The 12,741-nt window shown below is 37.6% G+C and overlaps 1 protein-coding gene across 1 annotated transcript in view; it reads right to left on the reverse strand.

Moving 5' to 3' along the window:
* The window catches only part of PARD3B (par-3 family cell polarity regulator beta), a 1,040,345-nt gene that overhangs the window by 183,293 nt on the left and 844,311 nt on the right, over window positions 1–12,741 (reverse strand). Inside the window, exon 20 of the mRNA XM_032754819.2 lies at window positions 4,414–4,716. Coding sequence (XP_032610710.1) covers window positions 4,414–4,716 — 303 coding nt within the window. The remainder of the gene's footprint in view (window positions 1–4,413; window positions 4,717–12,741) is intronic.

The following is a 12,741-nucleotide window of genomic DNA, read 5'->3' on the forward strand; positions in this document are numbered from 1 at the left end:
CTGAAATACTGTCACAGAAGGAACTTCAAAGCTGCAACTTTTGCATTCTATAACTCTGCTCTCTCTTTGTCACCAAGAGCTCACTCCTTAAGTTCTCACCTCTTAATCAATTCTCTTCTCATTATAATTCTCCCTCTGGTCCTACTTAGCTACTAAAACTGTTCTCTCTAAATTAACTGATGACCTTTTAGTGGCCAAATCTAAAGCCCTCTTTTTAGTCCTTATTCCACTGAGCTCTCTGAAGCATTTGAAAGCCTCATGTCTGTGATATCTGCTAAACATCTTTGTCTTTGTTTTAAGCTAAAGTTTTGGGCTGCTTCTTATACTCTCCTGACTCTAACGCCACTCTCTTATTTCAAGCTCCTGTCCTCATTTGCTACTGTAATCATCTCTTACTTTGTCTCTTAGTCTAACCATCTTCTTCTTTGTCTGCCATCAAGTTGGAAGAGCTATTTTCCCAAAACACAAATCCATCAGCTCATTCCCCAATTATGACGCTTTAGTGGCTCCCATTGTCTATGGGATTGGCAAATACATCAAAACCCCCTACACACTTGCTACCACTCATCATTCTGGAGTCCAGGAAAAATACCCCTATTCAGGCATAACTTCAGAACCATTCTTTTTTCTTTTGGACAGGATCTTTCTCTGTCACCCAGGGTGGAGTACAGTGGTACAATCAACAGATCACTACAGCCTTGGAATTCTGGGCTCAAGCCATCCTCCCACCTCAGCCTCCTGAGTACGTTGGACTACAGGTGCATACCACCACACCTGGATAGTTAAAAAAAAAAAAAAAAAAAAAAAACTTTTGTAGAGGCCAGGTATGGTGGCTTATGCCTGTAATCCCAGCATTTTGGGAAGCCAAGGGGGGCAGATCACCTGAAGTCAGGAGTTTGAGACCAGCCTGGTCAATGTGGCAAAACTCTCTCTACTAAAAATACAAAAAATTAGTCGGGTTGGTGGCTTGTGCCTGTAGTCCCAGCTACTTGGGAGGTGGAGACATGAGAATTGCTTGAACCCAGGAGGCAGAGGTTGCAGTGAGCTGACATCATGCCACTGCACTCCAGCCTGGGTGACAGAATGAGACTCAAAAAAAAAAAAGAAAAATATTTTGTAGAGATGGGGTCTTGCTATATTGCTCAGGCTGGTCTCCAACTCCTGGCCTCAAGTGATTCCCCCTTACCCCGGACTCCCAAAGTGCTGGGATTATACTGTGCCTTGCCTCAGAACCTTCATTAACACAGATTTCTGGACAGCCACTACCAATCAATAAGTAGCAGCCTAAGATACAATCCATTAAATCACAAACTGACCCCAGCCTGCTTTGCAGCCCCTTTTCCTATCACTTTCCTTCCCACCCATGCTCCATGTCTGGGTGCTTCTGAGCTCCCCTAACAGGCCTGCTCTTTCAGGCCACGTTGCTCTTGTGTGTGCTTAATTATTCTGCAAAGAAAACAATTCCTCTACTGCAATTGCTCCTGTCTTACTAAGCCTTCTAGAGCCAGTTCAAATATCACCTCTGTTTGGAGGACTTTCCTGACTAGCTTAGGCAGAGTTAGAAAGGAAAAACTTCTTTTCCTTCTATTTACAAGACATTGCAATGATCCATTTCTACATGTGTTGGTCCTCTATTCACTAGATTATGACCTCTTCTGGCCTGGGACTGTTTCTTAATCGTCTATCTTCCCTAAAGCTTTCTACAGTAGTTAGAACACATTAGGTGTCAAATACATACTTACTAAATGAGTGAAGGAATGAAAAGATGAATGGATGAATGGCATTGCCCTCTAACAGTACATATGGTAAGTTTAGAACCTGTAGGTTCCTGCTTACGGATACTATTAGGGAAACTGCCATAGCAACTCTTCTTAGACTTATCTGGGCACAGGCATATCAGGGAAGTTCAGAATTTCATTGAAAAAGGAGAGTAATAATAATAATAATAGTAAAAATGATGATGATAATAGCTAACATTAGTGAATGCTTACTATGTGCCAGGACAAAATTGGCTTGCTTGAAGACTTGAAGAACAAGGAGCAGGGCAGTCTTTAAGTATAATTAAAGAAAAGAGCAGGATAAAGATAATTCTGAGTATAAAGAGTCACATTTTGATCTGCTATCCAAAAATAGGGCAGCAGTGTAAACTCTACTGAAAGCAGCTTTAGATCACTTTTAATATAAAGGGGTCAGAGCCAAAAGTAACACTCTTTTACACGTATGTCTGGACTGGACAGTCAATAATGTTTTTTATATCATTTTATAATGGCTGCAGTTATCATAAGAATTTGTTTTCTGGTCACATCGACATAGATTAGTTAGTAGAGTTTCCTAAATAGTGTTCCAAAGATCTAGGGGAAACATATGCTTTAGGCGACAAAAATTTGGGGGATGATGCATGCTGGTTGTTGGATGGTCCTCTTAGAAACTCAGAATGCATGTCAGCATATTGGGCATAAGAAGACTGCAATAAGAAACCCTGTTCTTCCCAGGCCCGGTGGCTCACGCCTCAAATCCCAGCACTTTGGGATGCCGAGGTGGGTGGATCACGAGGTCAGGAGTTCAAGACCAGGCTGGTTAAGACAGTGAAACCCCGTCTCTACTAAAAATTAGCCAGCCGTGGTTGCAGGCATCTGTAATCCCAGCTACTCACTCGGGAGGCTTAGGCAGGAGAATCGTTTGAACCTAGGAGGCAGAGGTTGCAGTTAGCCGCGATCGTACCACTGCACTCCAGCCTGGTCGACAGAGTGAGACTCCATCTCAAAAAAAAAAAAAAAAAAAAAAAGAAAAAGAAAAGAAAACCTGTTCCTTGTGGCTTACCCTAGAATTCCTAGAATTTCCCATATGTATTTGACATGTGAATCCTTTTTTATAAAATGCCTCATATTTATTTCCATGGAATTAGTATTGGAAAATACTGGCTTAGGAGGTTCCTATAAACAGTCCCTCTGTGTTGGGATTCTAGCTGTGGAATATGCAGAGAGGATTGTTATGAAGACCTATCTAATTTAGGGAAGGTAAGATTGACTATGGTTTGGGCCAGAAGAGACTCATGCCTGGTGTTATTATTTATACGATAAAATTCAATCCTCTCTGAAGGCTGGGGAGAAAAATCCAACTCTTAATCAATTCTTTGAATTAGCAGTTTAGTTATTATGGCTATATCACAGTCATAAAAATTTATATTTTCATTTTGTCCCAAAGAAAAACTTGACCATCTTTCTTTAATATTATCAACCTGGAAGCCTGACAGTAAGGATTAAAAATTGCTCCTTCCTTCCCACTTGGTTATTGGAAAGGCTCTGAAAGGTAATCAGTCTTTTGAAGCTACACTTTACAGTCTGCATAAAAATGCCATGATTTCCCTTCCTCTCCCCAACCTAATTGAAAGTGCATAATATCACCCAGCTGGGGAAATGTAAATGGTAAACATATGCAATATATCATGCCATCACACAAAGGTTGGTTACTAATAGGGACTGGGTGGTTGTCAGAACCCTAAGAAGTCCGGAAAACAAGTCTTTTCTTCATACAGAATGAGAGCTGTCTGTGCCTGCTACCATTCTTCCCCAGCACCTCCCTCCAGACGTCAAGCTAGTCAGATTAGTCCAAGATCAGTCAACTCATTCCTTGCATGTGTAATTCCAAGGGTCACCTAACAATGTATATTGACTAAAACTCTCTTACATCAGTCTTTCAAGACATGAAGCATTTTACTTTTGGCAGGAGGTGGGGTTGGAATCATCTTGTTCTCTACCTACTTCAATTGTACTGACAGATGGTCCTATTATCTCTCTCCTTAGCTGCTAAACCTAAAGATCTGTGGCCTTGTCACCTCTTATCTTTCTCTACTTCATCAAACTCCTATTGCCAAGATTATCTCTTTTTCTACCTCTGATCATCCATGAATATCTATACGGGGTCACCTTTCCCTTGAGTACAAAGTCCCCATCTTACTTTTCAAAGGCCTCTGCTCCTCTGCAGCTATCTATAATTCCCACTTCAATTACACCTACTTGGAAGCTATCATTTTCTCTTTTCTGACTCTCCACCTCCATGTGCCATGCCATCTTCCTGAATAAATCTTTTACAATTGGTCTCTTAGGAGAAAGGACAATATTCGTTCAAAGTTTTCATCATGAGATGTCTGTCACAATATTCCTTCAAAAATGGCTCCCTGTTGCATCATGAACTCTGCTACTACTATTCATTCATGCCATCTTACAATTGGCTATTGTTTTATTTTTGATGGTGGATATCTTACAGGTCGGTCAAAGGATGGCACTTGTCTACGGTACTGAGTCATTTCAGTTTTAATTGATTGAAGGAGGTATTTTTTATCGGTTTCAGCAGTAGAGATGATTTGAAACATACTGAATTAAAGCTACATTTATCTTTCACTAAGTTTATTACCTGTCAGCTGGAGCCAGTGGATGGTATGGCTTGTTGACTTTGGCATAGAGACCCTCTAAGTGGTCTCTTTCTGGAGACAGTGGACGGCCATCCCGAGGGTAACCAAATGGTCCAGCTCGAGGGGGAGATGGAGATCTAAAGACATTTGCTGATGTGCATGGCTCCTGAAAGTGGTTCACTCTGGCATAATTGGGGTCCGTTTCATCATCATCCATATCGTACACTGATCCAATTGCACCAGTAGCATAATCAAGAAGACCTCTTGCCTGCTTTTCCCTTAGCTCCTGATGTTTTGCTCCAATCCTGAAAAATATAGTACAGGTAGCAAAGATGTATGTGAGTTTCATATGATAATACAATGAAATACTCTCTTGAATTTATGTTAACTCTTCCTCGTCTCTTAGCTGTCATTCTCCTGTTTACTCAAGATCACAGCATGCAGAAATGCCAACAGCATAAGAAGATTAATTTTATATATCTGATCTTTATTTGTTACAGGGTCTTTACTTTGATAGCAATGCTATGGGTATTTTGATATCTTGCCCACTGATGACTAGGCTGATAGTAGCTTCAGAGGCTGATTTTCATTCACATTCCCTCCCCACAGATGGCATGTGCTTGTGGGAACAGTGCATCTTTGGTTTGATATTATAGAAGCCTTTCTTGGGACAGGGATGCATGTTAACAAACCCATCAAAATCCTGTAGTTTTTCCATGACTTCAGTAATTTAGTGCCCTAGAGTTCCTGTGTATTCTTCTAAAGAACTTGTGAAAATTGATTTAAATATGAAAAAGAAATACAGAGGCTTTCTGGTCACTAAAAGCAGTGGGATCAGGGATAATTTATAAGAGACTCTAAGTTTTTTGGTTATACAAATGGGGATTATTGTGTCTCATTATATAGGGGCTAGGGACAGAGTAAAATAGTGAAGAAATTAATAGGTTCCTGACAGAGATGAATTGGCACATATAAGTGAATTAAACACCATTACTGGCAGAACTCCACAGTGCTAAAGCCTTAAGTGATATTACAAAATGCTAGTGCTAATCAGTGCCACTGTGCAGTCTACTGGGAATGGAAGCAGAAAAATATACTTAGGTGGATTCCAAATCCATCTGAATTTTGAGAATTTGACATTTAATCTGGAAAGTGTTAGATCAGCTCTCCTAAATTCTCAGTAATGTATTAAAATGGAAAGGTCACTATAGCCTCTTACTGGACAATGGTGATCTTGATGGTGTGAGGTCTTCAGCACTAAGGAGAAAAGAGTGTAAACCTTGTCACTGGACAAAGAAGGGGCACTGTGTACAAGAGGAGAGATAAGACAATGCTGGCTCGGGTGGCTAAAGAAAGTCAAGAAAAGATGGGACAAACTTGATGTCCTGGGCCCAGAGAATATAAGAGGGCTGTGGGCTAAAAGTGAGTGATCTGTATATGACTGGAGACATACGGGAGGCCTGGACCAGTTAAAAAACAACAACTGAAACCCATCAGTATCTTCCCCCATTCAAACAAAAACAGCTGTTTTGCACATGGAAGCTAGTTTTATTTTGCAAAACATCAAATCCTTTGTAAAAATCTTTAGAAGGCAGGATTTTCTGAGGTATTTTTCTCTTTTGGCAGAACAGCATTTTTTTTTTTTTTTTTTTGAGTAAGGAGGAGAAAAGAAATTGGGCAATTTCAATTGGGAAGCAAAAAGCAAAAAACAAAACAAAAAAGAATAAGAAGGCATGAGACCAAAACCAAAACCAAAACCAAACCCCAGCACCTATCCTCAAGTTACAACAGATGAAAATAAATGCCAGGATATATTATTGCATATCTCTTTTGATTAGGCCAAACCTGTGCCCTACACATAAGTAATTAGAAGAATTTATATTTTTGCATATGGCAACTTGAATTTCCAAGGGATTCTGAATTAAGATGAAAGGAAGATTACACAGTAGGGTACCCGTTAAGGGGCCTTGCCTATTCCCTTTCAATGCATGTTAGTCCTAGATTCATGGATGTTTGTTTTGAGTAATTTTTGATAAAGAAGATAACTTGCTCCATTCTGCAACAAAACAATCTTTCCAGAGACAGTGCAGACTCGATTATCAGAGAATGCTTGCTGCACCCTGATGATAGGGATGGATTTCCATTGCAAATAGAGCAAAGGACATCAATAAAGTTAGGGGGTAGGATTCTGTGTGGTTGCTATCCCTCATAAGTGAGATGCCTTCAAGAGAAATCATTCAGCAGAAAGATGAATATCTCATGGCTGCCTCATGGGGCTACACTTGTGTATTAATGGAAGAGGAAAATACTAAGCTTGATTTTTAAAAATCACAGAAATAGAACACTGGTATCTGTGTTCCTTATTTCATCACTTCTCTTTCTTAGAGGTTTTCTCATTAATTAAACTTGCTGAGTACGTGCAGAATCTGAGACGAAAAGTACTATGTGTATGCCAAGCAATATTTTATCTTATATTTTTCCTTTCTGAAACACAACCGTTTCTCTTTGATACTCTGCACCAGTGAGTGTTTCAGTAACTAATTTCATACTAATCATTCAACAGGTAAAATAGTAATTTCTCTGAACAATCATTATTATGTCATATATCAGGGTCCCTCCATGTTGAGGAGGACAAGGTAATCTCTGAAAAGGAGTGTACGGTGGCAGAAGAGACCAAGACGGAAGCGTCAAGGAAATTTTTTTTTTTTTTCGGTAGCTCTGACCCTCACCCCCACCCCCAATTCATGTGAGAATTTTAATTGTTTATAGTCATTTCCACTTAGAGTTTTCCTTACCACTGGGAACTCAACCTGTCAAAATATTTATTTTTCAAAAGATATCCTTTTTTATTTGACAGTACTACCAGTTTCCCAATTCTTCTGAGCAAACTGCCTTTGAATTGTTTAAATCTCCTCTTTCTCTTTTCCTCTATGGGAACATTGCTGCTTCTTTTCTCCACAACACCTCTTGGGTATCCTCTTTTATTTCCATTTCTTTCATCATAGTCTAATGTTCAGGCTTTTATATTGCCCAGATCTGCACCGTCCAATATAATGGCCACTAGCTGAGTGTGGCCCTATAAAATTAAATTTGAAATAATTCATATCAAATCAATTTCTCAGTTTCACAAACCACATTTCAAGTGCTCAGTAACTACATGTGGCTAGTAACTACTATATTGGACAACACAAATAGAGACTAATTCCATCATTGCAGAGCGTTCTACTGGACTGTACTGGCCTAGATTATTCTGAGAGTTTTTGGCATGTCACCTCATCCCACTTTAATATATACCTTAAAAGGCTCTGGAATAATCTTCCTTAAAGAGTATTTCTGTCATATCTGTCAGATTGAGGATCTCTAATAAGAGATGATAATAAATGATGAAGTCAAGTAAGTGACTCTACTTCCCTCCCTGAAACTCTGTATGAACAAACACTTGAGAAATTGGGAAGAAAATTCCATCTACAGTGGAATTAGAAAACGACCATAATCTCATGCCTTGCTATGAAACTTGGACTCAGCCCCAAAGGTGGAGTGCAGTCGATATATGGCTGCATGCCCAGCCATGTATACATTTCACTGAAAATAAGGAGGGAGTCTAGAGGGGTACAGTCAATAAACTTTAATATACTCTAAGGATAGGAATAGGACCCCGGAGTTGTAGGGTAATTCTTTGTGGGGATCCAGCTTCAGAATGGAGGAGAGGCAGAGACAGAACAGAGATATTTCCCCTGAGCAGGTCTCCTACCTTAAAAAACAAACAAACAAACAAACAAACAAAAAAAAACACTTCATGGAGGTGAAGTAGTGAGAAGAGAGAAGCATGAACCTGCTTTGTATCTGATAGGCAGAATTAGCAGAGTTATATAACCCAGACTCATCAAAATAGGACCAATAATCTAGATGACTTCACTAAGAAGTAGGCTGATCTCAGACTAGCTCTCCCAAAACAGAAAACCATAGAAAACAAGCCCCCAGGTCAGAGTACCCAGCAAATCTGGCAAAAGGGTATTTTGAGAGATCATGTAGAATTGAAGCTGCTGGTAACCTTAAATCACTATGCCCATGTTATTTAATACTATGTTTTAGTACAGATTTTTTTTAAAGAAAATAAAAAAAAACTTCCGTAGAAGATAATATAAATTTAATGGTCATACTTAAACACAGTAAAAGAAAATGTTAGAGCTTATTGCATATAGTAAGCCTAAGTGCTGTCTCAAGAAGGAGGAAAATCAAGTAATTGACAAATGCAGGCAAACTCATGCTGGTCTCTAACATAAATAAAGATAAAAGAAAAACACTCTCAAACATTTGGAAACACAGAGGGAATATGGTACTTATTGACCCGTCTTGAAAAACTTATTAATAATGGAAAACAGCAAACTAAGAACTGCATCAAAATGAAGAATTCAACATGGTTGCTACGGCCGTAATGTCTCCCAAAATTCATGTGTTGAAATACAGTCTCCATTGTGGTAGTATTAAGAGGTGGAGCCTTTTGGGAAGTGACTAAGCCATCGTGAAAAGATTAACATCTTATAAACGGGCTACAGAGCACTAGCTAAGGTCCCTCGTTGCTCTTCCATTGTTCTGTTCTTCTGCCAAATGAGGCAATCTAGGCAGCACCATCTATGGGCAACACGGCCTCACCAGACACTGAACCTGCCGGCACCTTGATCTTAGACTTCTCGGTCTCTTGAACTATGAGAAAATAAATTTCTGTTCTTTACAAATTATCCTGTCTCAGGGTTTTGTTATAGCAGCAAACATGGACGAAGATAATGGTGAAGCTGTGGAATAGCAGGTCTGGAGGTAAGCAATACATTCATTTAAATATAAAACTAAGACTAAATATCTGTGGGAACAATAATTATAGAAAAAATGTAAATATTATAAACTGATAATATAAAATATAAAAAAACACTAATGAAAATCACAAGTTAATAAGGAAGTAATTTAGGAGAGAGTACCCTATCTTTATTTTCACCCTTCTTCATTTTCTCACTTCACAAAGCAGGCATCAGTAGTTACTGTCTAAAATTGATACATCAAGAAACAGAAGTTTGAATATATTAAATATAATTACAAAGAAACCACTAAAACCCAAATTTTCAGCAGGAGAGAAATACACAAAATAAACTCTTAACCATATAGCAGAAAATAAAAAAGACGTAGCAGTAAAAAAGAAAGTAACAAAAAAAAGTTGACCAAATTTATGTTATGAAAATAAATGTAAATGGAATAAATTTCTTTATTATAATTAAAGGATCCCAGGTATTAAAAAGAAAAACACACAAAGTGCTATTATAATAGTGAAAGGTGGGAAACAGTCTAAATATGCATTAACAGGGGAATAGAGAAAAGTATTATGCAGCTGTAAAACATAGGGTCATACTATTCCTATACTAAAAAGAAGTAAGCTGATGTATGTAAGGGTGAGGGTACTATACATATAAATATTTATATGATATATATCCTTGCATATACATAGAAAATGTCTGGAAGAATACACAAAAAATTCCTAAGTGGTTGCATCTAGAGAGTGGAATTAGAGGTAGCCTTTACACCTTATATGCTATTTGCATTTTCTAAATTTTTAAGATAATTAAAAAATAAATTTAACTTAATTTTCGATTCAGGGGGTACATGTACAGGTTTGAGTATACATGGGTATACTGCATAATGCTGAAGTTTGAGCTTTTAGTGAACACATCATGCAAATAGTGAACATAATACTCAATAGGTAGTTTCTCACCCTCCCCAAGAACATTTTAAAAACTTAAAAAATATAAAAAATTTCCTAACAACTACAAGTTGTAGTGAATAAAAATGTTTTTGAAAACATTAAATACCCTGTACCAACGGGCATTTTTTTTCTTGTGAACTTGATTTCTCATGACCCCTTTGTCAACTCAGTTATGACAATTTTCTTCAAATTATTGTTCACTGAACTTTTATTTGGTCTCTTTAAATCAACTGCTTTTCCTAATATTACTCATGTCCCATTAATCAAATATTGAACTCTAGTTTTCTCTGGCATAAGGACTTAACTTATTCATAAACAGCTCCACAATGACCTTAACAACTCTTTGTCTCCTCTTCAACTCATACATCCAGTAAATTTTCTATTAATATGAAATTGTTACATGTCACTTTGTAGAAAACAAAACCAAGTAAAAAACTTTTATGATTTATTCTACACCTTCTGCTTCCATAACTAGATTACAGGCTCCTTGAATGCATCAAGAGTGTTCTTCCTGCTAATATTTGGTTGACAGATTAATTTATTCAATATTTTACTGACATTATACTATATACTAGAAAAAAATAGTCTCTGACTATCAAGGGAGATATAAACAATTAATTATAATTCAATGAAAAAATAAATAATAACTAGAAATGCCTAATAGGCAAATGAAAAATGTATCATACATCATCAGGGAAATGCAAATTAAAACTACAATGAGAGGGCCTTACTAAAGTGTAAAAGAATGACAAAAACAAATGTTGGAAAGGATATGGAGCATCCAGAACATTCATACACTGCTGGTGGAAGTATAAAATGGCATAATCCCTTTTGGAAAAGGTCTAGGAGTTCTTTCAAAACTAGACTTTCACTGATGTTAGGACCCAGTGATTCACCTCAGGTGAATTGAGAAAAGAAATGACAACATATGTTTACCAAAAATTCATGAAGAGTGTTCAGTAGCAGCTTTATTCATCATAGCAGAAAGTAGACATAATTCAGCTGTTTATCACCAGGAGAATGGATAATCAAACTATGGTTTATGCACACAACAGAAGATAAATCAGCAATAACAAGAAATAAACTACAAAAATAGCCAACAGCAGGGATGAATCTTAAAATTATCATCCTTAGTGAAAGAAGTTGGACAGAAAAAAGGGTTTACTATATACTATATAATTCCATTTGTAAGCAATTCTAGATCAGGCTTTTACCTATGAATGGGAAAAAGTATGAAGGAACATCCTTGGGTGCTAGAAATGTTCTGTAACTTGACATACATTCATTAAGAGAATAGAGAATATTCTTCTGTTTTCTAAGATCTGAGCATTTCACTTTATGTAAATTATACCTCAATTTACCCTTGTTTTTTTTTTTTGAGACAGAGTCTTGCTCTTGTCGCCCAGGCTGGAGTGCAGTGGCGTGATCTGAGCTCACTGCAACCTCCACTGCCCAGGTTCAGGTGATTCTCCTGCCTCAGCCTCCTGTGTAGCTGGGATTACAGGTGCCTGTCACCATGCCTGGCTGATTTTTGTACTTTTAGTAGAGAAGGGGTTTCGCCATATTGGCCAGGCTGGTCTCGAACTCCTGACCTCAGGTGATCCACCTGCCTCGGCCTCCAAAAGTGCTGGGATTATAGGCATGAGCCACCATGCCCCGCCTATATCTCAATTTAAAAAGAAAACACAAAAAGAAAAGGCAAAAATGCTGATTATACTATTTATACCTTTTATAAACTAACAAATTTAGATTCATTATTTATAAATTTAGTTATATATAATTCTCTTATAAATGCATTATCTAAAAGCAGTTATTATAACAAATTAACAGAATATAATTGCTGGGAAAATATTTAAATTACTTAAGCAAACACACTCCTTCTCAAGCAACCAAAACACTTCCAAAATTTTTTGAATGATGAATGCAGAAACTTGTAATAGATGTAAAACAAGCTGTCTAGTCTTTACAGGATGTATTTATGGATGAATAAGAATGATTTGTATTATCAACATCAAAGGCTGGCCTACAAATTGGTACTTTATGAAAAAATATGTTTTTAGTAAGTAGTATAGGGGAAAGTGAAACAGGAAGAGGTAGTAGGAGTTTTTGAAGGGAGTTTACATTATTAAATATATATTATTAAACACAGCAGCTACTAGCTACACATGGATACTGAACTCTTGAAGTGTGTGAGTAGTATGACTAAGGTACAATATTTTAATTAATTAAAATTTAAATAAATTAAATTTATTTAAAGGCACTAAATTTATTTAAAGGAAAGGCACTACTGAAAATATAAAATAAAAGGCTTGAAGAAGAAGAAACGAGTTAAACTATATAGATAACAGGAGAAGAGTGTTCCAGGTAGAGAGACAGCAGATATAAAGCCCCTGAGGCAGGCATGTGCTAAAAACAGCAAGGCCAGTGTGAGGGAGTGAGAAGTTGGAGGAGGCCAGAGAGGAAGCAGGGACTTAGGGCAAGCAGGGCCTTGAGGTCCATGGTAGAGTTCAGTTTTTACTCTCAGTGAGGTGGGAAGCAAACTAGAGGCTGCGAGCAGTGAAGTGATAGGCTCTGACTTACG

Source organism: Hylobates moloch, unplaced genomic scaffold (assembly GCF_009828535.3).
Source record: "Hylobates moloch isolate HMO894 unplaced genomic scaffold, HMol_V3 SCAFFOLD_1, whole genome shotgun sequence".
Classification (NCBI taxonomy): Eukaryota; Metazoa; Chordata; class Mammalia; order Primates; family Hylobatidae; genus Hylobates; species Hylobates moloch.